This window comes from Malurus melanocephalus, unplaced genomic scaffold, assembly GCF_030028575.1.
Source record: "Malurus melanocephalus ecotype Western Australia unplaced genomic scaffold, MMel_1.1 scaffold_110, whole genome shotgun sequence".
Taxonomy (NCBI): domain Eukaryota; kingdom Metazoa; phylum Chordata; class Aves; order Passeriformes; family Maluridae; genus Malurus; species Malurus melanocephalus.
Genome location: NW_026623342.1, coordinates 670,551 through 695,888, shown reverse-complemented (window position 1 = coordinate 695,888; position 25,338 = coordinate 670,551). Strand labels below are relative to the sequence as shown.

At 37.3% G+C, this 25,338-nt stretch overlaps 1 protein-coding gene across 1 annotated transcript in view; it reads left to right on the top strand.

Annotated features, from left to right (window-relative positions):
- LOC130575509 (gamma-aminobutyric acid type B receptor subunit 2-like) overlaps positions 1-25,338 on the top strand; it is a 222,246-nt gene that overhangs the window by 152,195 nt on the left and 44,713 nt on the right. Inside the window, exon 8 of the mRNA XM_057369433.1 lies at positions 2,594-2,654. Coding sequence (XP_057225416.1) covers positions 2,594-2,654 — 61 coding nt within the window. The remainder of the gene's footprint in view (positions 1-2,593; positions 2,655-25,338) is intronic.

The following is a 25,338-nucleotide window of genomic DNA, read 5'->3' as shown; positions in this document are numbered from 1 at the left end:
AACCAAGCAATTACAAGGGAAGGAGGTCAGAGATGTATCAAAAAGCAAACAAAAAAGCCCAACAAACATAAACAAAACCAGAAAAAACCTACAACATAAGCTTCAATATTTCTGTTGTCCAAGCCACCTAACTTGCAATATGGATATTTTTTGTACTTACACGTGGTTGTACCTTTAGGAAAACTGAATAAAGTCTACCTGTGTAAGGTTACATGATGAGTTATGCAGCTGCAATGAATCCCAAATACTGGGATGTATTTGGGTGAAAAATATTGAGGTGCTGTGTGCCATGGGGGCTGTACACACCGGCAGCAGCATCCAGGAGTGCCAGACTGTGCCAGACTGAGCTCACTCAGCTCCTCTTCAGCCCTCTGTTCACATCACTATTTGTTGGACTCCAATCTGCAAACTTCCTTTTTCCTTCTCATCAACTTTTCAAGAGTCATTGCTAGTGTGAAGATGCCTGTCCACAGCTCTAAGTTGGGCAGATCAGCTGGGCAGATCAGTATTTACTCTAGCACTCACTTTCACGACTAGTAAAGAAAGCAAAAAAATTGTAGATGGTAGATTGAAGAAAATAAAATRGGCATGAAGATACCGGTGTGGTTTCTGTTGGTCTCCAGTGGGATGATCTGTGTAATGGAAGAGGAAATCTTTGCTTATTAACTATTTAAAATATGGAGTTTGTTCTAAGTACAAGTTATTCATCTGTGCAGTTTATTTTAATGCTTGTTCAGGACCAATGTCTTATTTTACATCTCTTGAAATGAAATATTATCTTGATYAAGAAATAATTTTTGAATATGATGATTATGTTCTGAAAATTTAGTATTTACATCCATTATTTTCTTTAATTCTATACAATCACCAATCCTTTTTCTAATAAGTATCTAAGTGTGCCTATGTAATGTCACCAGACCACAATGAAAAGTAAAAGAGGATTTTGTGTGTTGCTATATTCCCATGGATTTCATAAGGTCTAGGTTTTATGGTGGGTCACACCATAAACTGCAGTTTGCACTGGCACATGCGCTGGAGTGTGTGGTGCAATAAAAAGAAAGGAAGAAATGCTGCTAAGATTGGCTTTTGTAATGTCACATATTAATGTGTATATTGGTAATATCTATTATTCAAACATCTGCTACTTTAAATAGAGAAAAAATACTTTTATTAATTTATGAACCTCAACTGTAAAGAGGACAAGTCTCTGGCTAAATCTTGTAGTATGTTACCTTGGTAGCAAAGAAATGGCTTTACGTGAGCTGTAGAATGTCATCAGATTATAGTTCACTTCTCACACCATAAATCAGCATGTAATTCCTAAAAAAAAAATGCTTTCTGAAACACTGATTGGCTTATTTCTTTCTATCATTGCTGTAGTTTATAAAATTTAATTCTACATTTTATTGTCTATTTATACCACTCCTTTTACTTCAAATGGAATTYTCTTATTTTTCATAAAATAGTCAGGAGATTGGGGCTTTTGGCTTTTAAAGCTTGGCACTATGTGGTTCACACTTGTTTAAGGGTTCTTCTATTTATCGAAGGGGAGTGGTGTTTTGTGGCTTGCAGGAAACGGGGGAGTGATTGTGCTGTGCAACAAAACTGTTGTACTGCTCCTGCAGGGACCTGATTTCAGTATTTCAGAGGCCTTCAGTGACCAGAAAGGATTATCCAAAAAGTGACAGGCTTACACAGAGAAATGTAGATCACAGGTTCACCATTTGGTTTCTTTCACTCTGATGTCAGCCAAAACAAAGATTTATGGWGATGGTGTTAATAAGCCAAAACAGGGATGAAGTAGCACAACAATCTATCTTGATAGCTCTCAGCTCTCCACTACAGGTTCAAAATATTAAAAATACTTATCATAAATGAATGAAACCCTCTTTCATACTCAATTATGAAATAGCTGAATTAAAGAGGAAATTCAACAAGATATTTTCTTAATTTAATCCAGAAAGATGGGGTGAAAGATGGGAGTAATTTCCTAGGGATATTTGAGGAGGTTTCAGCATTACATGACCATTATATTCAGAAGTAACAGCATGTAGCACCACAAAYGGTGGTACTAAAAGACATGACAATTAAAATGAATACCAGGGCACGCATATTGGTATAGTACAAAACCAAGCCACAGGAGCTACTAGTATCCATAATCTAGTAGGATAGCCATATAAGTTAAATAGCTTATAGAGCCATTTGGAGAATTGTATGATGGATGAAAGAAATGGAAAACTATTTTCTTGTGTGATCTTTGAATGTTTTACATATCTTTGATAAAAAAACCAACAGTCAAAATCAATTGTTTGCATATCTCTCATCGTCTGAATTTCAATAACTTCCTGGCTTTAGTGTACTTTTATTCCTATCCATGAAAAGTGGGTGGTAACACTGGCCGACTTTCTGTGGAAGAAGGCTTTAAGGAGGTATTCTTGAGTTATTTTGAATTTAGTTTGAATTTGAATCTGCTATCTTCAGAATTTAAACATTGCTTTGGTAATTTTAATAGTTAATGGAAAATTAAAGTGTTTATGAAACTATATTATAAGAGATTTATATAACTCTTATGGTGTTTATTTGTTTTATTTAGGGTGAAGTTGTTTTCAGAAATGGAGAGAGGATGGGAACCATCAAATTTACACAATTCCAAGGTAAGTTGCAAACAATTTTCATTATATGCAGTTTCAAACTTTTGTGTCAGTTGCATTTCTTTCAGGATGTTGTAAATAAGTACAATAATTTTGAGGAGRAACTGCTTGGCAGATGCAGAAAGGAACTTAATAAGTTTTTGTTACCTGTTTAAAATACTGTGTTGTGAGTGCTGTGTGGTATTTCCTAGAGTTTTTCTTGACGATAATCCACATATTTACAGAAACTACTGATCTGTAACATCCAACAGCTGTTTGAAAAGCCCTTCTGGTCAGCTAAGAATCCACTTCTTAATACAGTTGTTTCTGAAAACCAAATGTGAAAAGGGGTTTAGAAAAGATTTGTGTTGTTAGGCTCTTTCAGGTAAGTTTTGTGCTCTCTGAAGATTCACTTTTGACATCCTGCAACTGCTTGCTCGAAGTTGCTTCAGAAGTCAGTCCCTCAGCRTGCAGGGGACACAAATTGCTGTCCCCATCCCTTTGCTGTCCCCATCCCTTGGAGGTGACACGCTCCACAGCTCAGCTCCCCAAGCCTGCTGCATCCTCTGAGCCTGAGCTGCTCCTGAAGGGAATGCTCTCAGCGCCTGAGACCACAAACRAAGCCGCAGGGATTTGTCAGGGGCCATTTGCAGCCAAGACAAGGCACTTTCTGGGAGAGGTTTCCACAGAAATGGTGATTCATGTGGTAGCTGTTTCTGCAGTTCATAGAATGCAATTTGTGCRGTTTTTTCCTAGGCTGAGATAAAACAGGAGATGATTGCATTGGGATGGTCTCCTGAGGGTAGTTGTAAGCTGCCAAATTCTTTTCTCACACAATGTGTGAGGGAGAAGCTTGCTCTCGCTTTGTTTTCAGGATATCACTTTAAACATAATCCTGCTGACCAAGTCACAAAGGCCCATTCTTTAAACAGAATTGTCTGCTGTGTGGGCATTATTATTAATGAACAGCAATGCACTTGAGGGGTTCTGTTGCTCATTCTAAATTGCTGAAGCAATCTTCAGGGTTGCTCTTGCCTTCACAGCTATAAGTGATGCTATTAACTTGTATTCCCGGAAGCATTTCAAACCACTAAAACTTCGCAGGCATCGTCTTATGGTAATGTAATTTAGGAATTCTTGCTCAACACTGATGATAAATATTGATTGCTTCCTCTTTTTCCTCCTGTCCCCACCTTTTTTTTTTTCTTTTTTTTTTTTTTATAATAGCAGTGTTTACAGCCACATGAAAGAATCATGAGAAAATTTTTACAGGCGGTGTTTATTCCTCAGAAGTCTGAAGGAGCTCTAATTCATTTTGCCCTTCTAGAACACCTGAGTGAGGAGGAAGTTTGGCACATTCCCTCTGCACTTTAAGGATGAGATTGGGGATCATGGGGAGGTGCAATATATATCTTCTGAACTAATCTGGAAGAGCAGTAGAAGTCCAGGATAGCTGATTTTGTATTGGTTTTTATTCCCAACCATTCAAACTGAGGTTCTTTATAATATTTTCAGTTTCATATCAGATGCCATTTAACACCAATGGTTTCACCATCATCTGAAATACTGTTTGATCAGTAAAACCACAGGAGACAGCCACCTCTTTTAAAATTCCTTCCAGTTGCAAAATTATTATTTCAGAGCTGATTCAGGAACATTCTCAGTGTTTTGATCATCAAACAGTTAACGTACAGAAAAAAAATAATTCAGGCATCCWATGGAGAAATGCCAGAGAAGGGCTGGGTTTTTTCTCATACAAGCAATAGTCTATCAAAAATATCTTAAGACTTATCTCAAGTTTTGTTTAGTTTCTCACTCATTTTGAAAATTAAGAGAATGTGCAAAAATGTATGAGAAATTGAAATAAGGAACAGTATAACAACATAGATGGAAGTTTTCTTTTTTAAAATTATAAATTATATTCTAAATATTATCAAGGATTTTTTCTGTTCTTTTATTGGTATTGCTTTTATTCAAAGCTTTTATATTCAATACTTGTGGTATAATTGTAGACATTATTAATTTGTTCAAAAGAATCCTTTATTAGTTAGGAAGCTTTCTGAAACATTCTCATTAACTTTTAATAATTCTTGGACTATTGGGAAAGTTCCTAATAATGTAAAGAAGTTAATTAAGTCCAGTGCTTAAAATGGTAAATGGGCTTTTCCTTTGTAGTTATAGCTGTTAGGAGCTATCAAGCATGAGACAGATATATAACTCATTGGTAAAAGGTTTTTTTTAGAGTATTGTACAAATCATGATAACTTCAAGGAAAAAATACCACATCAAAGATGCCTTGTAAATGCTTTTGTAAGATTAGTTGTAATTATGAAAAYACCTTATATTAAATGTGTTAGTAGCTTCTTATCCAAACATAATTATTAGGATTCACCAGTTTTAGTGTTCCATACCTCAAGAGTAATTTTTTATCTGCACTGCTTTATATTTTCTTTAACAATTTGAATGAAAGTTGTCGCAGTTGTCACAAATAATTCAGTGCAGAAAAATAAAGCAGATACATAGGTTATCATATATCAGAATATGGCCAAAACCTCTGCTCCTCGTTTGTTAGGGTGAAAATCAGCCGGGCAATCTCAGGAGCTAAATTTTCTGGGTTTTGTTGGAAACTTTTGTKTTAATGAGACTATCTGCAAACATTTTGGCTGTGGAAAAAGCAGACAGCTACGTCTGCCAGAGGCAAGGGAAAACCAGCCTGGGAAGGTTCAGGGGGTAACTGCAGCACGCCTGACACACTGTGATGAAATTTTGAATAGCTGATTTAATTTTGGATCTAGACACAGTTTTTCCCAAACTCATGCTAGTCATGTCTCKTTTTCAGCTTCTGTGCAGTCTGTTACTTTTTCAAGTGGTCAAACAGATGGTGCYAGAGATAGCTGTGACCAAACTACTTGCTGCTTTATAGATCATGAATACCTCCCAGAAATGATTTAGTGTGCAACAGAGAATACAAAGCACAGGCAATAGGATTTTCTTCCYCTACCTTACTGGTAAATAAAGAGCAGACTGTTAGTCTAGCTGACGAGTCCAATTAAAGTTTGAAGCTGGCATCCTTCCTAATGAAGGGCAGTTTTTCTGTGAGTGTGATAAAAAAATTCTCATAGGCATATAGTTGAAGTAGRCGGTCAAAATCTTTTGTCTGGTGAGAGCTGAAAAAGAGTCATAGCAACTTTTGTGGGCATATCAGGGAGCAAGGAGGGCAGCAGCAAAGCTGGGATTGTAGATTGCTGTGATACCAGAGGCTTCAAGAACAGATCTGTACCTGTCCTTGGAAAGGTTTCACTTCGGCAGATCCTTCCTGATTAATCTGACTGGAGCCTAGAAGGCACTTTGCTTTCAGTCAGATTCCAATTTCTGTCAGGCATTAGAGAAAACCTAAGAGACATCTCTGCCAGAATAAGTTAAAAAGGCAAATCGAATAAGAACTGTAAACAGATACAATTGAAATGTGCAAAAATCATGCTTTGTGGAGATAGGAGCAAAAGTCTGTGCTAGTGCATATTKGAAAAAAACTTTAAGAAAGTGGTTGGTCACCTGCTGTGTATTTCTGGGATAAATTTAAGTTTCAACTCATTTAGCCAGCTAATATGGTAGGACATTTGTTAGTGTTGGAAGCTGATCTGTGTACCAAGCAAGAGTGAGAGTATGACTTGACAAATGTAACGCCTCTGGTCTTTGAAAAAGCCTTACTGAATTTCTGCAGTAAAAGCCCCAGATATTCTTCTCTGAGCTTAATCAAAAGAAGTAGACAAACAAATGTCTACTCAACAGTCAAGAGGARTGAACACAAAACCCCAGGTTTGCTTTTGTGGATCCTCAGTTCATCTTCTTTGTTCTGACTTTTTTTGCTGTCCTCAATTTCTTCAGTGAAGGAGACATAAGAAATTCTGCAGAATTGTCCACAGATACAATATCTGTTCGGAACAATAGCTTGTTCTCCAGGGGGTTCAATCCAACCCCGGAAAACTTACTCTTAACCACTGTAGGTTCTTGCTTCCATAAGGGTTTATATAAATAATGAGACTATTTGCCTTTAAATATATTTTTTAAATATTTAACATCTGTCCAGTATATAACCCAAAGAACCAGTCTGTGGATTTTATTTCTGTGATAATGTTGAAGTTCTATAATCCAATGAATGGAAAATATTTAGTAAGAACTCTGAAAACTCAAACTAGATATATAAATAAATATATATATGTAAACTGCGGTGTCAATGATCCAGAATCAGTGGATTAATATTTCACTGCTTCTAAAAAAAAMCTTAGGAAATCAGAATAAAATTTCYTTATAAATATTAAGATTTTTGAGATTGAGGAATATCTTTGAATATCTGGTTATTTATTTAGGGAAAAAGTATATTAAAAAATTCAGAATTCTGTTGTTTTGAGCAAAATTTGACTAAGAGTCAATAAATAATTGCTAGTATCATGTAGTGAATAATAAAGATATAAAATAAATTACGTACTGTTTATCCTGGTCAGAGGATTCTGAGCTGGATCTTTCTGGGCAAGATCACCATATAATTAAAAAACTATAATTTTGCAAGTAAAAAAAAGGGAATTAATGAAAAAGTCAGAAAGCTTACTTCTGACACATCCTAACGGGAGATCTTGACTATAATCACATGCATGTGTATTTGGTAGACTTCTTGCTGTAGCATATGCACTCCATTTTATCTCCATATGAGTAGTGTAGTTGAATTGTAASTGTTCATACCTTGATGATCACTGGCCTTTTTTAGCTTAATGGTCARTTCACAGAATCACAGAATGGTTTGGGTCGAAAGGGACCTTAAAGATCATCTAGCTCCAGTCCCCATGCCATGGGCAGGGAYTCCTTCCACTGATTTAAAGTCCCTGTTCATTTCAATGAACAGAACATATGGAGAGGTACAATAAAGAAGACTGAAAGGGTGTGCTTTAAATCTGGAGCCATTGAATATTGACAGTACTGATTAAGAAGATGAACTAKAATATATAATCATAAAAATGTACAGTGGTCTCTGGGAGAGCCAGCAAGCACAAGGGGGACTAGACAAGGATTCAAACAAATATTAAGAACTTGAAGGAGTAATCAGGAGAAAAAGAATGTTGTTTTTTTAGATCAAATGTCTGCTGCTATGATRGGAGCAAACTGCTGTACAAATACACAATGGAGAACAATTCCCCAGTCCATAGTTATATATAAAAGGAACTAGAGACTACAGTAGGTGAATGAACATGAATAAGCAAAACCATGAAAGGTAAAAAAAAGAAAATTTCTGCACTGGGATGTAAAAATAATAGTATCCTTTTAATCTCCCTGGTTCCAAAAAGCTGTAACTAACTACTGTATCCAGTGCTGATTTAAGAAAAATATGTGGAGACAACAGAAGATTGAAAACATACCTCAACACAAAACCCAAAATATCTAGGCTGCTTAGAGAAGAGAAGATGGTCAAAATGCATGACATCTGCTGACAAAACAATTTTTTGTCCTGTCCCCGTTGTCTGGCTGAGAATTAAGGGATTTGAATAGGAGTGGAGATTTGAGCCAATGTWARWAAAAAYYYYMWWAWAAAAAWGATATTAAAACTCTGGAAAACGTATAACATTGATATCTCTGGAAGTTTTGAAAAACAAGTTAGACATACCTCTGAAGTGYTGTAGATGTATTCATTGTGCCTTGAGACAGACAGATGACTTTTATTACAGCTCGAGTTCTCTACTGCTCCATCTGTATTTCATCTGGAGCTACAGTTCCTCTGCAGGGTCTGTAATGTGATTCTGGCACTTCATTTGCAAGTACTTGTCCTCTTTATGCTGTTAATACCACTTGTTGAACTTCTCTGTATTGTTTCTAGACAGAGACMTAGGATAAGCATGAAATCCTAGACTGGTGGTTAGGTTATTTCTGAGGAGGAAACATAAAATTTAATTGATCTTCCAGCATCAGCTCTGTGTTCTGTTGTTTTCTTTTTTTCCTTTAAATCCAATTAATCAGAATGCAAATCTTTGGATCTCGCAGCCAAGTGAGTATCAAAACTGCTAAGAGGTGTCAGGGCCACTCACCCTTCATTTTCTGGTCTAAACCTCTGGATATTTTTTCTGTGTTGTACAAGGATTTAGCAGGAAAAATAGTGAAGATAATTTTCCAGATACATGTATCAATACAAAGAAGTGAAGGCTACAGCTCTCCTCAGGCAGGAAGTGAATTGAAATTGGAATTTCCCAAACATATGATGAGTCTATGTTATGGGTATCTGCATCGGAACAGGTGCATGGTTTACACYCTGAGTTCCAAAAGGGAAGTGTTTTCATGCCTTTTTGAGCTGGAGGGTGTCTTTGGACCATAAGGTTTAATCATTGCATGTGGATTTATTGTCCATCAATTTGTCATGTCTTTCATGGATCCATTTATATTTTCAGCCTTCAACACATCCACTGGCAGAGAGTTTCACAAAATAATTATGCATGTAATGATTAAAGCTCTTCCATCTGTTTGTTTTAAATCAACTGTCTTAGAATTTTGCTGGGTATAGGCTGCTTCTTGTAATGTGATAAGCAATGAATAGCTGTGTCTTGCYTTTTTTACACATCGTTCATGTTCTACAGATCGCTCTTATCAATGAGTCTTTTCARAAATGCAAGTCTTTCTCATCCATTTAGTTTTTTCATCATGTAAAAACTGCTCTATAATTCTAATAAGCTTCTACCTTTCCTGATATTCTTATTCCCTTTTTTTCTGAGAGCTTAATGAGAGCCACACACAGCACTGAAACATCCACCTCCACACCTCACATTTCTGAATTACATTGCTSCATTACTTTAACTGCTTTCACAATATTCTATCTTGCCACATTCATCATCTTTTTGCCTCTTTGGCCACCAGTGAGCACAGCACTGATGTCTTCAAAGAACTAGCCACAGTAAGCCCAAGGCCTCATCCTGAATGCTCTTAATTCATCAGTATCAAGGGATGCATTTGGATACTTGATATTCATTTTCCCTTGTATGTTGTGCTGAACCTCACTAGCACTGACCATCACCTATAATTTTATCATCGGTATCTCACTCACCTTTATAACAGTCTTCAGTCAAATGAAACAATAAAGGAGATTATATTTTAATATGTATTATAGCTGTTTTCCCCTTGAACTCTCAATTTTTTTTACACACGTTTTCTGTTCAATTTCTGTTCAATTCCATACCTACCAGCAGCAATGTTTCCCCCTGTGCCAGTTATTTCTCTTGTATTATCAAGCTGGTATTATTTACTAGTAGTTTTGGCTTTTTTTTATAAACAAGCATGGAAAAATGTGTTGAAATTCAGGTACACAGGTTGTGTACTTGTGCTGTCAAACTGGAAATAAAGGGCTGCAGAAATTGTTTGGGGTCTTAGGGTGTTATTGACAAAGGAAGATTAATGGGATTAAATGTCTACAGTTACTAGAGTCACTTCCTTTTGAGCAAGCAGTATTGTGTGGATAAAAATTGCGAGGCCAGGGAGGACACTCTGGAAAGGGACACCAATCCACAGCTGTTGGGAGTCATGGCAGCTCGTTCTGTTTTACCTGAGCTGGCTTTAAACAGTCCAACTGGGCACTGTGAGCAGTGCACAGCAATAACACAGAGCAGCCTGCAAGCTGGAAATCTGCCCAGGAGCAAAATCAATGCTTTGGTGGGTAACCCTTCCACTGGGAGCGCAGCTATCAGCATTCAAGCCAGCTMATTTCGGGCTGCCTGGATACTTCTGTGCCACCCAAAGTTGCAGTGAGTGTGAGGGTGTTGCTGGAAAGAGTTTGCACTCGTTATTTTCCCCCAGGCACGTGTGAGGAACAGGGGAGATCTGTTGGATCATTGTGTGTCTGTGCCTGTGGTTTGCAGAGCAGTTCATCCCTTGAGAGCTGGTTTGAACTGTGCAAATAATTATTACTGGGACTAGCACACACATTTTAGGAAGAGCAATCATTCTTTACAGGATTCCACTTKGTTCAGCATACTCTGGGTCACAAAATGTTTCATGGGATCTGATAAGTCTCTGTCACTGTGTTGAACAAAAATGTCTTAGGAGCTGTCTTAATTACCAAGAGAAAGGACTAACTTTCAAATGCAACAGCAAAGAAGAAAAGTTGAAAAACGATGGAAAATAATTTTGCAATAATTAATTTCTACCAAAGACTGAAGTATCCAGCTCCAAAAAGTCAACAGAAATTAATCAACCACTAAAGAAATGGTGTCTAAGAAGGACCTGAAAGAATTGTCTGGTTTTTCTTTCAGAGCTCTCTGACTTCCACTGCAATTTAAACTGTACTTTTTTCACTTTTTCAACTGACATTCAGAATCCCACTTCTACTAGAGTTAGCTTGTTCAGATGTTCCATTTTAGATGATGTGCAGTGTTGTCCCATCCTGTCCTTTGAAGAGAGACAGAGGTTTTCTTGAGGGCTATGGAGCCRCCATGACCTGCTGCTCTCTGCAGAGCTGTGTGCTGGAAAATCTCTCCCCTGGGCATCTCAGAGAGACACTTTTTTTCTGGAATAATTTGTAATACACTACATGGAGATAAAAAGAGCCAGAGGACTTACAAGAAACCCATGAAATTCTGAAATATATTATGGGAAAATATTTAATTTGGCTTAATTAATAGAGAATTCAGTCTATTGCAATGACATCATCCCTAACTTGTAGTTCAAATATTTCCCCGAGATGTACAGAACCGTGAAATAGAATAACTTTAATTCTTAATGAATGGAAAAGAAGAAAATGAAGTTTATCTAGGTCACTGAAAGGACATAGATTTATTATTTGACATTACTGTCTGAACAGACAAAACAGAGTATTGTTGAGTAGTGCACCAAACCAGCCTATAAAGAAGATCTGTATAGTTGTAGGTTAGAGATATGAAGATAATATTATAAAGTCTAAAAGATCTCTGAATCTATGGAATCTTATAGCAAAGTATATTTGACAAAAACATTTTTATAGAACTACTTAAGGGATGTTAAGCAATATCATCACAGTGTTCTGAGAAAACAACTCTGACAGGCAGATCTATTATAGATAAGAGAGATGAAAAAGGAATATTTTTTAAAAAAACATTGAGGATGGCTTATTTACTGTGTAGGTGACCAAAAGCAGTTGTGAAGTTGCAGAATTCATACAGACATGTCTACAAAATTTTTGAGAGCACAGAAACAGTTTCAGTCCAGATATTAGTTCCTTATTAAGGGTATAGAAAGGATAAATTTCTTTTCAAGTGTATTAGTCCCCTTTTTTCATCCTAATCATAGTTTTGTTTTGTTCTGCTATTATAARTATTTATTTAATTTCAAACCATAGCAGATCATGCTGTCATTGTATTGGCACCTTTTTCTCTAAGTTGGCATTATAGTTTTTGTGAAAACAATCTATTTCAACACATCGTCACTGGACTCTGGTTCAGAAATCAAAGAATTCTGMTTCTGTCAACATGGTAATAGAAAATGAGAACATGTAGTTAACAGATCTGTAAGGAAAAATATTTTTTTTTCTAAATGTCTGACATTAAGTAGTACTCTGCAATGGCACAGGTGTCATTTTCTGTCTTGAATTGTTTTATTTAATATTATTATATTGAATTTGATACATGTTTGTGATTAATATATTTTTGYTTATTTTCAGTGAATTTTGTTTGAACAGGAATTTCTCACCCTGCATTTTGATTAGAAATGAAGTTGGGATGCCAGTTCTGGAAATAGTGGCTTTCCATTTCTCTCTTCCAAGAGGCAATATAGACCATTTGTAATAATATATTTTGATTAGAGTAAGCTCATTTTTCAGTTGTTTATTTTATAGACTCTGGAAGTCAAAAAACCCCACAAKAACAACATGCAGACATTTTGGATTTAGGCAAATTATTTTTTAAAAGCTTACTATGGACCCTAATGTCCCCTTGCACYAGGAATGAAAAAACTGGGTCAAGCTTTTCTTACTCTTGAATCACTATTTCAAAAGTTAAAACCAAAGGGAGAACAGGAGTGTGGATTGCTAAGAAAAATGTTGTCTTGCAATTCCATCTATCTTAGTATTTGTTATCTTCAACTGAAGTGCGTGTATAATTTTTTTCCTTACATGATTGTAGAGGACAAGGGATGAATTCCTCATACGTAAATTATTTCACTAGATTGATCTAGTACATCTACCTGTAACAAAGTGATATCACCACAGATGATTTAGCAGTGATTTAGTTCAAACTACTGCCAGAATGAAAAATGCTTTGAATTAATACTGTTCGTGTAAGGAACAGGGTCAGGTAGTGATATAGAGAACTGTCATTTGTACATAAAGCTAAGTGCTATTTTATATGATCCCCAGCTACTGGCACTATCAAAGCTGTTTGATATCTCTCTGTGTTCTCCCTTTATTCCTTCCCTCGTTGTTTAACCTTTATGCCATGGACASATTTTTCCTCCTTGAGCTGCTTTCTGTGTATCCAGTTCAGGGCTATCCCGGCCGTTCTTGACCTTGACAGTCTTTACTGGTAAAACTCTTGTGCATAATAATCAAATTACTTCTATTTTACCAGATCTGGGATTTGACTGSACTCACTGGGTGGGCTCAGAATCCCTACATGACATGGGGAACATGGGGACAGTCGCCTTGTCAGGGTCTTGGCCACTGCAAATCATCTCATGTCTACCAATAATGACTCGTTCAAGGAGGAGGAAAAGAGCAATACCTCACTGAAAGGGTATCCCCTAAACTCATAGAATCATTTAAATTGGAAAAGGCCTCCAAGATCACCAAGCCYAGCCTCTGACTGATCACCACCTTGTCACCAAACCCTGGCACTGRGTGTCACATCCAGTCAYTTCTTGAACACTTCCRGGGTGGTGACTCTTCCATCTCTCTGGGCAATCCATTCCAGTCTGTTCCAGTCCTTCTGCTTTAGCACTGAGCAGGCTGGATAGCTCTTCCCTGGGAAGCATATATTCCCATCTATAATATAGTCATGATGGATCCTTGCTTCTATTAAAAGTGTGCTGTAGGATCCAAATTGGTAATACACAAATACACATATCCTGTTCTGGCCATCTTGAAAGGTCACGTTATTTATAAGCCTGGCAAGGCAAATAGCTCTACATACCATCCTGACCTGTGTCAAAATGGAAGGCTGAGTGCATCCAGGGAAGCAGAGCCCTGTGCTCCTCAAGAAAAAGGTGACTGACATACACAGAGACCCTCATTCTCAAACAATCAATTTTAGAATATTGCTTGTACCACATAGGCTATCAGATGGAGCCACGGAGAGCTCGGTGAAGTGCAGGAATGTCTCATGTTCATAATAGMTGACAACTGCCCCTTGAATAGGAAGTATGTCCTTCCCCTTGCATTTAGGAGAGAAAACAAGGAGAGGCTCCCTGCATGGAGCAARAGGGAGCTAAGCCTCCCTCTCACTCTGGCCCTTCAAAAGGTCAATGCAGAAAGTGTTGTAACACAAAGTGATTTTAACCTGACTCTTCTAATGTGACATTTGGAGCATGGCTGTGCAGTCTGATGTGACAGCAGGCGAATGTTGTGTTGTGCTGTAAATGGCAGAGGGGCTGATGAAAATGAGGGATTTCTTCATGTATRTAGTCTGTGCTTCCCCTCTCCAGTGGGAAAGACTTTGAAAAGTCTCTGAAGTGTGAATCCCAAAGGTCAGTAAATGCACGAAGGGCTTGTTGAATTCAGAGAAGAGAACAGAATTTTTAAAAAGCCATTTGTGAATTTTCACACCCAGAAAATGTTAAGTTTGATTTAAGGCTGCAGTTGTATACAGAAGCTATAAATCATGAAAAGCGTTTTAACTGCTCATATCCAGGTTTGATAAATTCAGCTGACAACCTAAGTGATAACCTTAGCCAAATGCTAGATTATTGCCTGTGTGTTACAGGTTCATTTTTCAGCACTTTAGGACTATTTTAATCCTGAAAGACTCAGGTAGCTTTAGTCCATCTGATTTACTGTGCTATCTGAAATCAGTGGTGCACATAACTCCAGCTGTGGGCTGACTCTGGAGCAAGAGGGATTTACAGAAGCATGGGTTCTGGAAAAGGCTGTGGGCTCACAAGCCATAAATATGTAGATAGGTGTCCTATGGATTTAGAATTCACTACTAATGCCACAGACCATCAGGTAAATTAAATATTTCATCCCTTCTCTGGGCTTGAGTGGGACTTGTGCTTCTGTTTCCCTATTAATACATATTTCAATTACCTTTCCTTAATCAAAGTTCAAATGGTGGGGGTTTTTTACCCTCTATATTCTATCTATTTCTATGGAAGAGGCAGACTAAATGAAAGGAGTACAAAAGATAAAATATTAGGGAGAAAGACAACTGAGTTATAAGCCTTACCTTTCTAAGTTACTCAGGTTTTCTGAAAATGCTCCCCAAAGTGGATTTTCCTRAAGATTAGATCAATTGATCAGAGCATGGTGCTACTAATGCCAAGGATATGGGTTCAATCCCCATATGGGCCTTTCACCTGAGATTTGGACTTGATGATCCATGGGGGTTCCTGTCAACTCAGAATATCCTGTGATTCTGTGCAGCTGCCTGGCAGCCAAGTCAACCTTGACATGCCCTATCCCAAATGGAGCAAAGCCACRACCCAGCTTTTGTAAGATGTAATAGCCAGACAAATGCATCTCCCTGGGCTTCATAACTGATGATTTGAGCGTATAAGCATTTTTCCAAGCTTTTCCTCTCTTAAGCATTTGTTGTGATAGACAGAGAAGATCTGGTCAGCATCATGATAATGTTTTCTTGCTCTTTTACTGAATAATAAAAAGAGAAAAACAATCTAGGTAGGAGCATTGCAAAGTTCCCCAGCTCTGCCTTGTGAAATTTAATACTGATATTTACTTACTATGAGATCCTAAAAGGAATAAAAGTTYATCTTAAATGATCTGTCGGGTTCAATTTATTTTGCAGTAATTGGCCTGGAGCTCTTTCATTTAGCAAAACCTTGGCTGCTTTTGCATGGGCAGAGAGCTTGGAAGAAAAGGCTCTTTCTGCTGCCTAAAAATGCGCCCATGCAAAGCAGTCCAGCTAGCATCCCTGGCTGGAATTCCTACCCCAGAGGGCCATGGACACATGTACTGGAGGAGTAGCTTTGGCCTTCACAGTCTGCATGCATATGTCTTKGTGCTGGACAGCAGAACCTATGGAAATGTGTACTGCCTCTTTTGTGACAGATTTAAGGAATTCGATAAATGACTGGGCCTGGCACCCAAATTGACAAGGTGGACATCAGTCAAAGGTTGGACTCCATGATCTTGGAGATCTTTTCCAACCAAAATAATTCCGTGATTCTGTCATTACAAGCAGCCTCCTTCCCTCAAACAGAACTCCCATGGCCCCCATGTGGGGGCACAGTCTGATGCTGACTGTGGACTCTTGACATCCATTAAAATTATGCATGGTGGAACCCCAGATTTAGCAGATCTTCTCTAGAACTTCAGGTAGCTCAAGCTGCAGGTGCAAAGGATGGAGAGAAGAGGGGATTTCTAGGCCTTAGCACCTGTTTCTTTGTGCTTTCGCCAGCTCAGTAATACATAGACTAAGAGAGCAGGTGTGCAAGTGGCTCACCAGTATTTGTCATTACAATAWAATTAATTGATCTCATGGCTGTCTGTAATTTACCCTCTTTCAAGAGGTATTCATTCCATTTATGTTCTCATCATTTTGGRTAAATTTAGGATGAAGTATTATGCTTTATTGAAGACTATGAATATATTCCACTTCTTTGCTTTCCTTTCATCTTGGCTTTGCAACTGTTATTAAAAACAAGCACACAGTGGGGAGACAGGAGTAAGGGAGTGAAATGTTACATTTGCATGTCATAAACCAAGCACTCAAAAGTCAACAATTACAGGACCAAAGGTAAAAGCTCACGAGTATTTTTTTCCCTTCATTCTAAAGTATAAAATTACTGGTGTTGAAAACCTCTAGCAATTGAAAAGTTATGAGCAGCTGAGGTAAACTCATTCATGGTTCAGATAAGGAAACTGGAATAGYCTGTGCTGACAGACCTGATTTTAACTGGGTGAGAGATTAGGTCATAGAGTGGCTTTCAGTCACTTTGCATTAAGAAAGTGAAGTTCTGTCCCTGTTTTACACTGCACAGGTTGGAGATGTAAACACAGAGTTAAAATATTTCATAATGTTTCTCTAATTCAGTCAAATCATTTGCCACTTAGGATTCTAAATAGTTTCTTGGCTAATAAAGAAATGGGAAGGCTTCCCAAGATGCACAGAAACAAAACCACAAACTTCAGGGTTCCCTGAATTTTCCSTTTGTCATTTTTCATTCATCTTTGTTGGTGTCTTCCCAGAGCAGAGGACTGTTAAAACACTGGACTTTGAAAGCTAGGTTTAATTCTTCCTCTGGTAAAAATGCRAGGAATTTTACAATTGGCTAAATTTTGTATTAAAAAAGTAGTGATGTGCATATAGTATTATCTCAGATTTGACATAAGCATCACAGAACATGTCCTCTGTCACCACCGTGTGTTATTTTCCACTCTCTGTAGAGGGCCAGTAGCAATCAGTCCCTGAAATAGTGGTAAACCCCCCTGTGCTTTGACTAGAATATCCTCCTGTGTATTCCCTTCTCTCAGATGGTATGAGYTGTCTGGGAATTGTCCTCATCTGAGATTTGTGAATTGCTGTTCAAAAAATTGCCACAAATTTCCCAAACTAAAAGGCGTGGGTGCCTCATATAGGTCTGAAGCAGGGGGAAAGCTTCCTGGCTTCTGGGTAGGTTTCCATTCCTATACTACAGTTTAGGAGCCATTCTCAGTGATGGGATTTTTGCTCCTGTCCATAATTATGAGGGTAGAGAAGGACTTAGGGGAGTATTTAGATCACATGTTTGCCGAATCATTGCGTAATTCTGTGTAATGGTCAAGTAGTGGAAGAAGCTACCAGGACAATTATGCCATTGACATTATTTTTCAAAATAAGCTAGCTAGATGATGTTGGATAACTAATCCTGATGGAGTGACCAAGGGCAAACAACACTGAACAATAGCTCTTCTTTCATCTTCTCATTCTCTTCTTCATCTGGAATTGTTCTATAAATTGGGCTGTTACATAGAAATCAGTGGCTCATCTGTTAGATGGATAAAACCCAATCAACAGATAAAATATAAATGAAGCAGCATCACACTGAATTGGGTCAAATCGCATTGGAAATGGGTCAAGCCTTTAGGAATCCTTCCCTACTGTTGATTGTAATGACTGTGCAAGGTTTTTAAACCCGCTTACAGGTTTTAATCAGCAATAGCTTATGGTATGATGAATCACTGCTGTGTTTGTGCTTTAATTAAGCACTCCTTTATGAAGASAGTGTAGTTGTACCATTGTAAACTCCGAGCCTGATACAGCAAAGTTCTGAGTCCATCTTGAAATGTGAGAGACCTTGTTTTGTACATGGATTAAATATTCATCTGGGACAATAGCTGCTTTTAAATTTTTAYGGTATTGATCCACAGCCTGCTCTGATCTTACCGTATATAATCAAAAAAACTGAACCAAAGTTAACATTAAGTAGTACCCAATTATAGAAATTATGTTCTTGAGGCAAATGAAATACAAAACTTGATTTCCTTCAAGAAATTAAGTTCTACTAGGGATGTGACACTCTGCTGTAATGCCCTCTCCCACGACCACAAATGAAAACTCTGTACATAGAATTTAGTTCTTGTTAAAACRTCTATATAGTTAAATATGCCTCATTTTGACTGGGGTTTTCTGTAGTTTTGTTTTGTTTTTGACACATGTRCAAGTTAACTGTTCTTGCCAGGTGAAAATAAACTTCCAAATTTGAATAATATATTTGTTTTATTTGTTCATTGAATATTCTGCATTTGATTGAAAGTGATTTTAGTTGGTTTGGTAAAAATATAGATACTTGAGCTATTCCGCATATTTTCTTTGAACTTTAACTTCCTTCATGCCCACATTTACACCAGCATTTTTCTGCTCTGGACTTACACTAAAATGTGGGACATCTAAGCCCTAGTACCTCAGGACAAATTGTATTCTTACGAGATGCAATATTGCTTAGGATGTCCCCATTCCTGGCAGACAGACCACCCACATAAAAAGTGCACAATTCAGAGGTAGTTCCATCCTSTGCTCGATGCAGAGCAGGAGTTTGCATCAAAACCACCTTTATTCTGAAGTTACTGAACTGATCCTGAGGTATATCTGGGCTGAATTACTAAGTCTTTCATGCCTATTCTTTTTCTGCTATGTACAAATAACGAAATATTAATTTATCACAAAGAAAGAGCAAAATGACAGTCCAGGAGCTGGGACATTCATCTAAATTGGAACACAGCTGAATTTGGATGCCTCATCCAGATTTTTCTSACAGGAAACAGAAACAATTGCTTAACATATCTCAGGGGAATGWTGGTGTGACTGACCTAGGAGGCTAAGTGGGATTAGAAGAAATTCTTCTTTCTTGTCACAAAAAGGTATTGGGTCAGTTCTAAAATATATTTGCACTGYTAATTATGCCCATATTTGTTTTTGACCTTGATGCCTAGGTGATAGRATCTCCTGGCCAACACAAGTGGAAACAGAATGGAAATTCTTTAACTTGTATTTGAACAGTTGTAGACCTTTGAATTACTTTATTAGCAGGAAAAATTAAACAATTAGCTTAAACTAATTAAATGGTAGGAAATTTCATTTCAAGATTTTTCAAGTAAAATCTTAAGCCTTGATATATCAGTAAAACAGGAGTCATCTTTGGCTGAGCTCAGTTTTTGTTTTCTGTGCTGCACTCTGTACAGGTGTAAGTGACAGCAGGTTTTGGGGTTTTTTTGGTTTGGTTTTTTTTGTGAGCAGGTATTGTTTTCTTTAGTGGCCTTTTTGAAAACTTTTCTTCTAAACATTAATCCTTCAACTCTTTTCAAAGCTATGGTACTACATGCAGTAAATCATTGTGTAAGAAAGGAATCATTTATTAGTTCTGTGTTTGGTTTTCTTTCTTTCACCTTCCTTTTGTAATGTGGTCGTCTCAGGAGATGAAATCTCTGTCATGTGTGACATCCATGAAAAGTCAAACAGCTTACCCAGATGTTTGCATTTGGGCAAGTTGTCTTGACCCCTCTTTGAGAGAGATGCAGGCAACTCCAGAATGAAATTAAATCTTATCCTTTGGTATGTGTCTATGGGAAATCAARCAAATCATGCTCTGTAAGAAGTGCCTGTCCTCTTCAGCTTCTTGACTGGGAACCTGGACAAAGTAGTGTTGATATAGAAGTCCACAATGTATCCATTGAAGTTTGGGTAGAGGAATCCCACCAACTCATCTTAAAACTAACAAGTAGTGTAGAGGCTAAAAAAATGAATTAACTGCAGCAATAAGTTAAATTAAGCACTACTCAGTTGTCTCTTCTGTAGGTTTACAATCTTCAGTGACTTCTGTAGGTATAAAATGTTCAGTCAGTTCAGACACATATTATTTACTGGCTTTTGATCTCACAAAAACAATTTGGTGCTGCTGAAGAATAAATCAAAATTTATGAAACCTGTAAATACTAGAATCCTCCACTGCAAAAGTGGAGAAAGGCCAAACTGTTTTTTTTGGTAATGCAAATTAAGATTGAATTAATTTTACATTCCTCCCYGGCACAATAATTTGGACAACACAGCAAATTTAAAAACTAGTTCCTCAGTTAGAATGAGTAGGAAATCACCCCGAATGACTTATTTCAGTAGAATAAGGGACAAAAGGAGACTTTACCATCCTAACTTAMACTTCTTCAGTGTATCAAGTTTTCTTGGACGTKCAAATCAGGTGAAAATAAACTTCCAAATTTGAATAATATACAGTGTAAGTGCCCAGCAGTACACCATCCAGAAACCAGGAAGCTTTCAGGGAGGTTGTCAGCCCCGGGCTTTGTTGCACTTCTTGCCTTCTGTATGATGAACTGTGAATGGAAATATTCATACACATTTTTCACTTTTAGGCTGACTTTAAGACTGGTTGGAAATAAAAATTTACTTCAAAAATTGAGCTAGTTATTTTTTTAATAGATGATGATTCAATAGATGATAATTTGTGTATTTGTGATGGCAAAGCACATTTGGTTGAACTAAGATAGATGAGTTGGTGACCCAACAGCCTGTGAAAGGGTTTGACTTTCGTGKATGTGGTACCTTACATCTTCAGCAGAAAGGTGTCATGAGCAGCCTTGTGGGATGTGTCAGCTCAGGCTGATGGGTGCAGTTTTGGARTGAATTTTAGGAGCACAGAGACTGTTTGTGTCATACCTGGGTTTTGGAGACTGTGGGCTCCCTGARCACCGCTAATTGCTTGTTGTGTCAGACTCGGAGAGCTGTGGCTGACTGTGTCCCCTTGTGCCTGTTCAGTGCAGAATGCCAGTTTGGTATCTTGTCACCTCAGTGAGATTCCCGTGTCTCTCCCTCTTATCACATTTGTTGCCAATGCAGACTATTTTGACAAACACAGCTCTGCAGATACAAACCAGCCAACCAAACCAAAAAATCAAAAAACAGAAGTTAAATGCTGTGCTTGGTTATAAGTATGTAGTTTAAAATTTTTCTTTAAAAAAAAAATTTCTTAACATTTCCTAAATTTTGCTATATGTACTAACCTCTTTAATAGCAGGGAAAGAAATTACATATTTCAAAAGTTGTATTTTGCATTTTTGGTTTTGTTTGACAATGAAATGAAGTTGCACCATAAATGTATTTATAGTAAGAAAAAATCATTTATGCAGTATGGAAATCAATAAGTTGATTTGATTWATTCATTATTTGTTTCTACCAAAAATTAAATGCTGACAAAAATTGTAATTTAATTTGGGGCAGTCCATTTAAAATTGGCTTTGAACCTTCTTTTATTTATGATTGCTATAAACATTACAGTAATATAATTACAGAAAAATATCATCTTATCTGGCATGCTCTTACAAACATTTGTTGTGATGATTCCATTCAACTTTATTTTCAAGAGGCCTGTTTTCTTTCTGATGTAGAACAAAATTAGTCATACACAGGTTCCTCTAAGAAAATGTCTCATACAAGAAGCAGAGAAATTCAGATGGTTTTTCACTGCTTCAAATTATGTGTATAGTGCTTTCTTGATTGTTAAATTAYACTCTAGGCTAGGTCAAGGTATAGAATAATTTTTATTTTCAAGTCAATGGGAATTAGATGATTTGGAAGCATATTACGGGGTATCAGAGAGCAGGTAATTTTATGTTTAAGCTCAGTGAAAGGTTTGTATGGGGTGTAAAGGAGGCTTTTATTAAGAAAATAAGAGGAGGAAATTGGACCTCTTCAAAACAGATTTACCCAGTTTCTCTCACTAAAGTCAGTGCCATGTTTTCACAAAACCAGTATCAGCTATTGAAGGTAACAGACAATGCACAAGGTGGATYGTGATAAATTTAGCTTTTGTTTACAATGGAATGCAATTATCTTTCAACCATAGAGGTTTTACAGCATGTCGTGTAAAAATCTCCTAAGATAYGGAAAGCCCCACTCAGGGAAATAAAAACAGCACATCTGAGAACATCATGGCCCAAGTTTTAAAAAAACCCCATTTTATACGTTATCAAAAATGTGTGTGTAAGTTTATATTTTCTGTTTGTTCATTACTGCAATTTYATAGAAAAAATCAGGAAACTTGAGAGGGTAGTTTTGTAAACATAAGTCTCAAAGTTATGCTGTTGTGGTTGGTGAATCACTGCTTTTGAACTGGAATGATACCTGGTGAATGATACTTGCAAATTTCTTTTTGGAGCCTTTCTGGAAAAATTCAAAATGGTAGAAAAATGCCCAAAKTAGTTGTTTTGTTTTGAGAAACTTAGACTCTACAGATATGAGATTAAGGAATTACCAGTAGGTAAAAAGGCCTGTGTGTAATATTTCTTTTGGAGGTATGCAAGTATTGAGGAAATACATGTCAGTCTCTCAGGGCTCTTGTCTCTCCAGGATTACCTGCTACAACTTTTGGCAGTCAAGCATGGTGAGGCTGTGTCTGTGTCCTCTCATCATTTCTCTGAGCCTCCCATCACCTCTATTGCTGCTCACCAGGCTCAGCACGACTGCCTGATCTGACCACTGAGCTGTGTGTCTTACAGCTGTACCGGGGTCAGTCTGCTCCCTGGTATCTCTTGGGCTCTCTTGTCAGTTCTCCTGCTCTTGCAAAGTATTTTTAGTATAAAGGTTGTGGAGTGGAGAATGTGTCAAAGCTGTGAAAGGATTCAGTATTTTCAGGGTGGGAGCATGAACAACGAAGTGTCGTTAATGGCTAGTCCAGAAGAGTCCTGGAAGTTTTCATGGTAAAGCTGTCCCTCCCATATAAACACACAAGAAATACCAGAAAACCCATAATATATTAACCTTGAATAAAACAGCAGCTTCAAAAACTGCCAGAATGCTTGGGGCATGCTGCGCAGGGATGAAAGAACCCAATCATGCAGCAGATTGACATGGTCTTGATACCAGTTTCAGAAGTGAGAATTGCTTTCCTTATGAATTGTAATAATACCATCCTTTASAGCTCAGGGATGAAAATCATCTGCAGAAACAGTTCACGAACAGGATACACGAGTTATAGAATATTTTCCATTCCACTAAGAAACTTCCATTTCTAGGAATGTATCCACTGGTGCGTGCCAGAAATAATTCAGCAGATCAAGGCAAAGCAAGTTGGTGTTGCACATGGAAAACAGAGKTGCTGCCAAAGAGCAGCGCTCTCCCCATCAATGGTGTGATTGAAAAGGAGCCAGCGACTCCTCTTGCAGCTAGGTCAGTGCACAGGAAGATGCAACACAAGCACTGTTCTGTTCAGCAGCTGTGCTTTCCCCACTGTTCACTCGTGGTACTGCTGCATTGAGCAGTAGCATGGTCTGGTTGAGTGAAAAAGTGATTTAAACAGGGTGAGCTTAAACCCAGGGCAAACCTTAGCAAGAGCTCTGCAATATGTGCCATAAATTCTGGTCCCTCTGTTGTCTCTTCTTTTTCCTGGTACCATGATCAGGACATCTCTGTTCCTCCTAAAAGTCAGGTGGTATGATCATTGAGGTTAGGAGGGCATCTGGAATTAAGGAAAAACTGTAGAAGGAATTTGAAGGTCCCAGATTTCCAAATATGCAAAGTGGAGATCCAGGGACTGGTCTCGCACAAGAAGTGTGATTTCTTCTCCAGATTATGTTTCATATATTTGTGGCTGCTGCTTGCTCAAGAGTTTTGACCTTTGTTGTCTTATATCTCATGGTTCTTGTTTGAATCAAAGTTACTKAAATCTAGAAACAAGAGATTTGTGCTGGATTTTTCTGTACCTACMAAAAAAATGGGGAAGCAATTGGACATTTTTATGTCTTTTACTGAAAAGCAGTAAGAGCATTTGACTTGCATTGCTGGCTCCCATGAATCTGTACTATATCGGTACTATCATGCTATTGCATAAGAAGGAATTGTTTATAACATGGTGAAGACACAAAATCTGTGCCTAAATTTATGTTTTTTTTTTTTAATTTTAATTTATTTTCTCAGTTTTGTAAAGAGATTCTTAAAATTTGGATAGTCAAAGATTTATGGTCAAGTATGTGTCTCTAACTACATAAAACACATTATATAGATGAGCATTCTGTTCCAATCTTTTTTTTCTTTTTCTTCTTCTGGAAACATTCTATGTCTTAAATTTTCATCAGAAGCTGTAAATAGCAAGGGATTGGCAGCAGTTACTCAGATACATATGCACTGAGATGTGTAACCACTCACTTCAGGTAAGATTTATAACCTCCTCTCACAGTTTGGTCACTTTGACTTTCAGATTTGTCATAAATAAAGTTAATGGCACAACTTTTGTAGGTAGCCTTGCTATCAGTTTCAGGGAGAAGMTTTTTAAAATATTTTTAAAATTTTTTAGCATTACATGCTTCCAAAATTTGGCTTATTCTATGCTCCAAACAAGCTTCAGCTTTCTTTATTTATCACACACCTACAGTTTTAACATTGTCTCAGGCAAAAGGTAAAGCATTATGTTAGAACAGTTGAATATATACCCCTCTTATTTAAAGCTCTACAATTTTTTGAGTTTTGATCCCAGTTGTAATGAAAATACAATTACATTGGTTTTATACAGTGATTTTCCAGAGTTTTGTGCATCTTAAGGAGGTTATTTAATCCAGTATTTTATGCTCAAAAAAATTTTAAAAATTCTTCTATTGTTCAGTCTCATACTGCAATAGTCATATGTGAGAAAAAATTGCATACTTCTGCTTTTCTAGTTTTAATCAGCTTTTCCCTTATATTATATTTCTTCTACAGGCATAAATCCTGTCCCAATAAGACAACGTTGCTGTTTGCTATCAGTTTTCTAGGCAGAATAGATTCTTTCAAACTGGGAGAGTCTGATCAAACTGTTTCTCTTAGTACCCAAAATATCAGTTTTAATTCTGGAAACTCTTAGAGGAGTGTATTTAATGCTATGCACAAATTCAATGTTATGCTTATGCATAAACACTTGTGTTCTCTGGCTGTGCTTTGCCATGCAACTTTATTCCAGAGCTGTCTGTCAGGTGTATTACATAACTGCTCTATATTAATTATTAAATCCTTTATTATTTAGAGTAATTATAATTTAATAGCTGTAGCTTTCCATAGGAGGCTTTTTCTCTTAGAGCTAC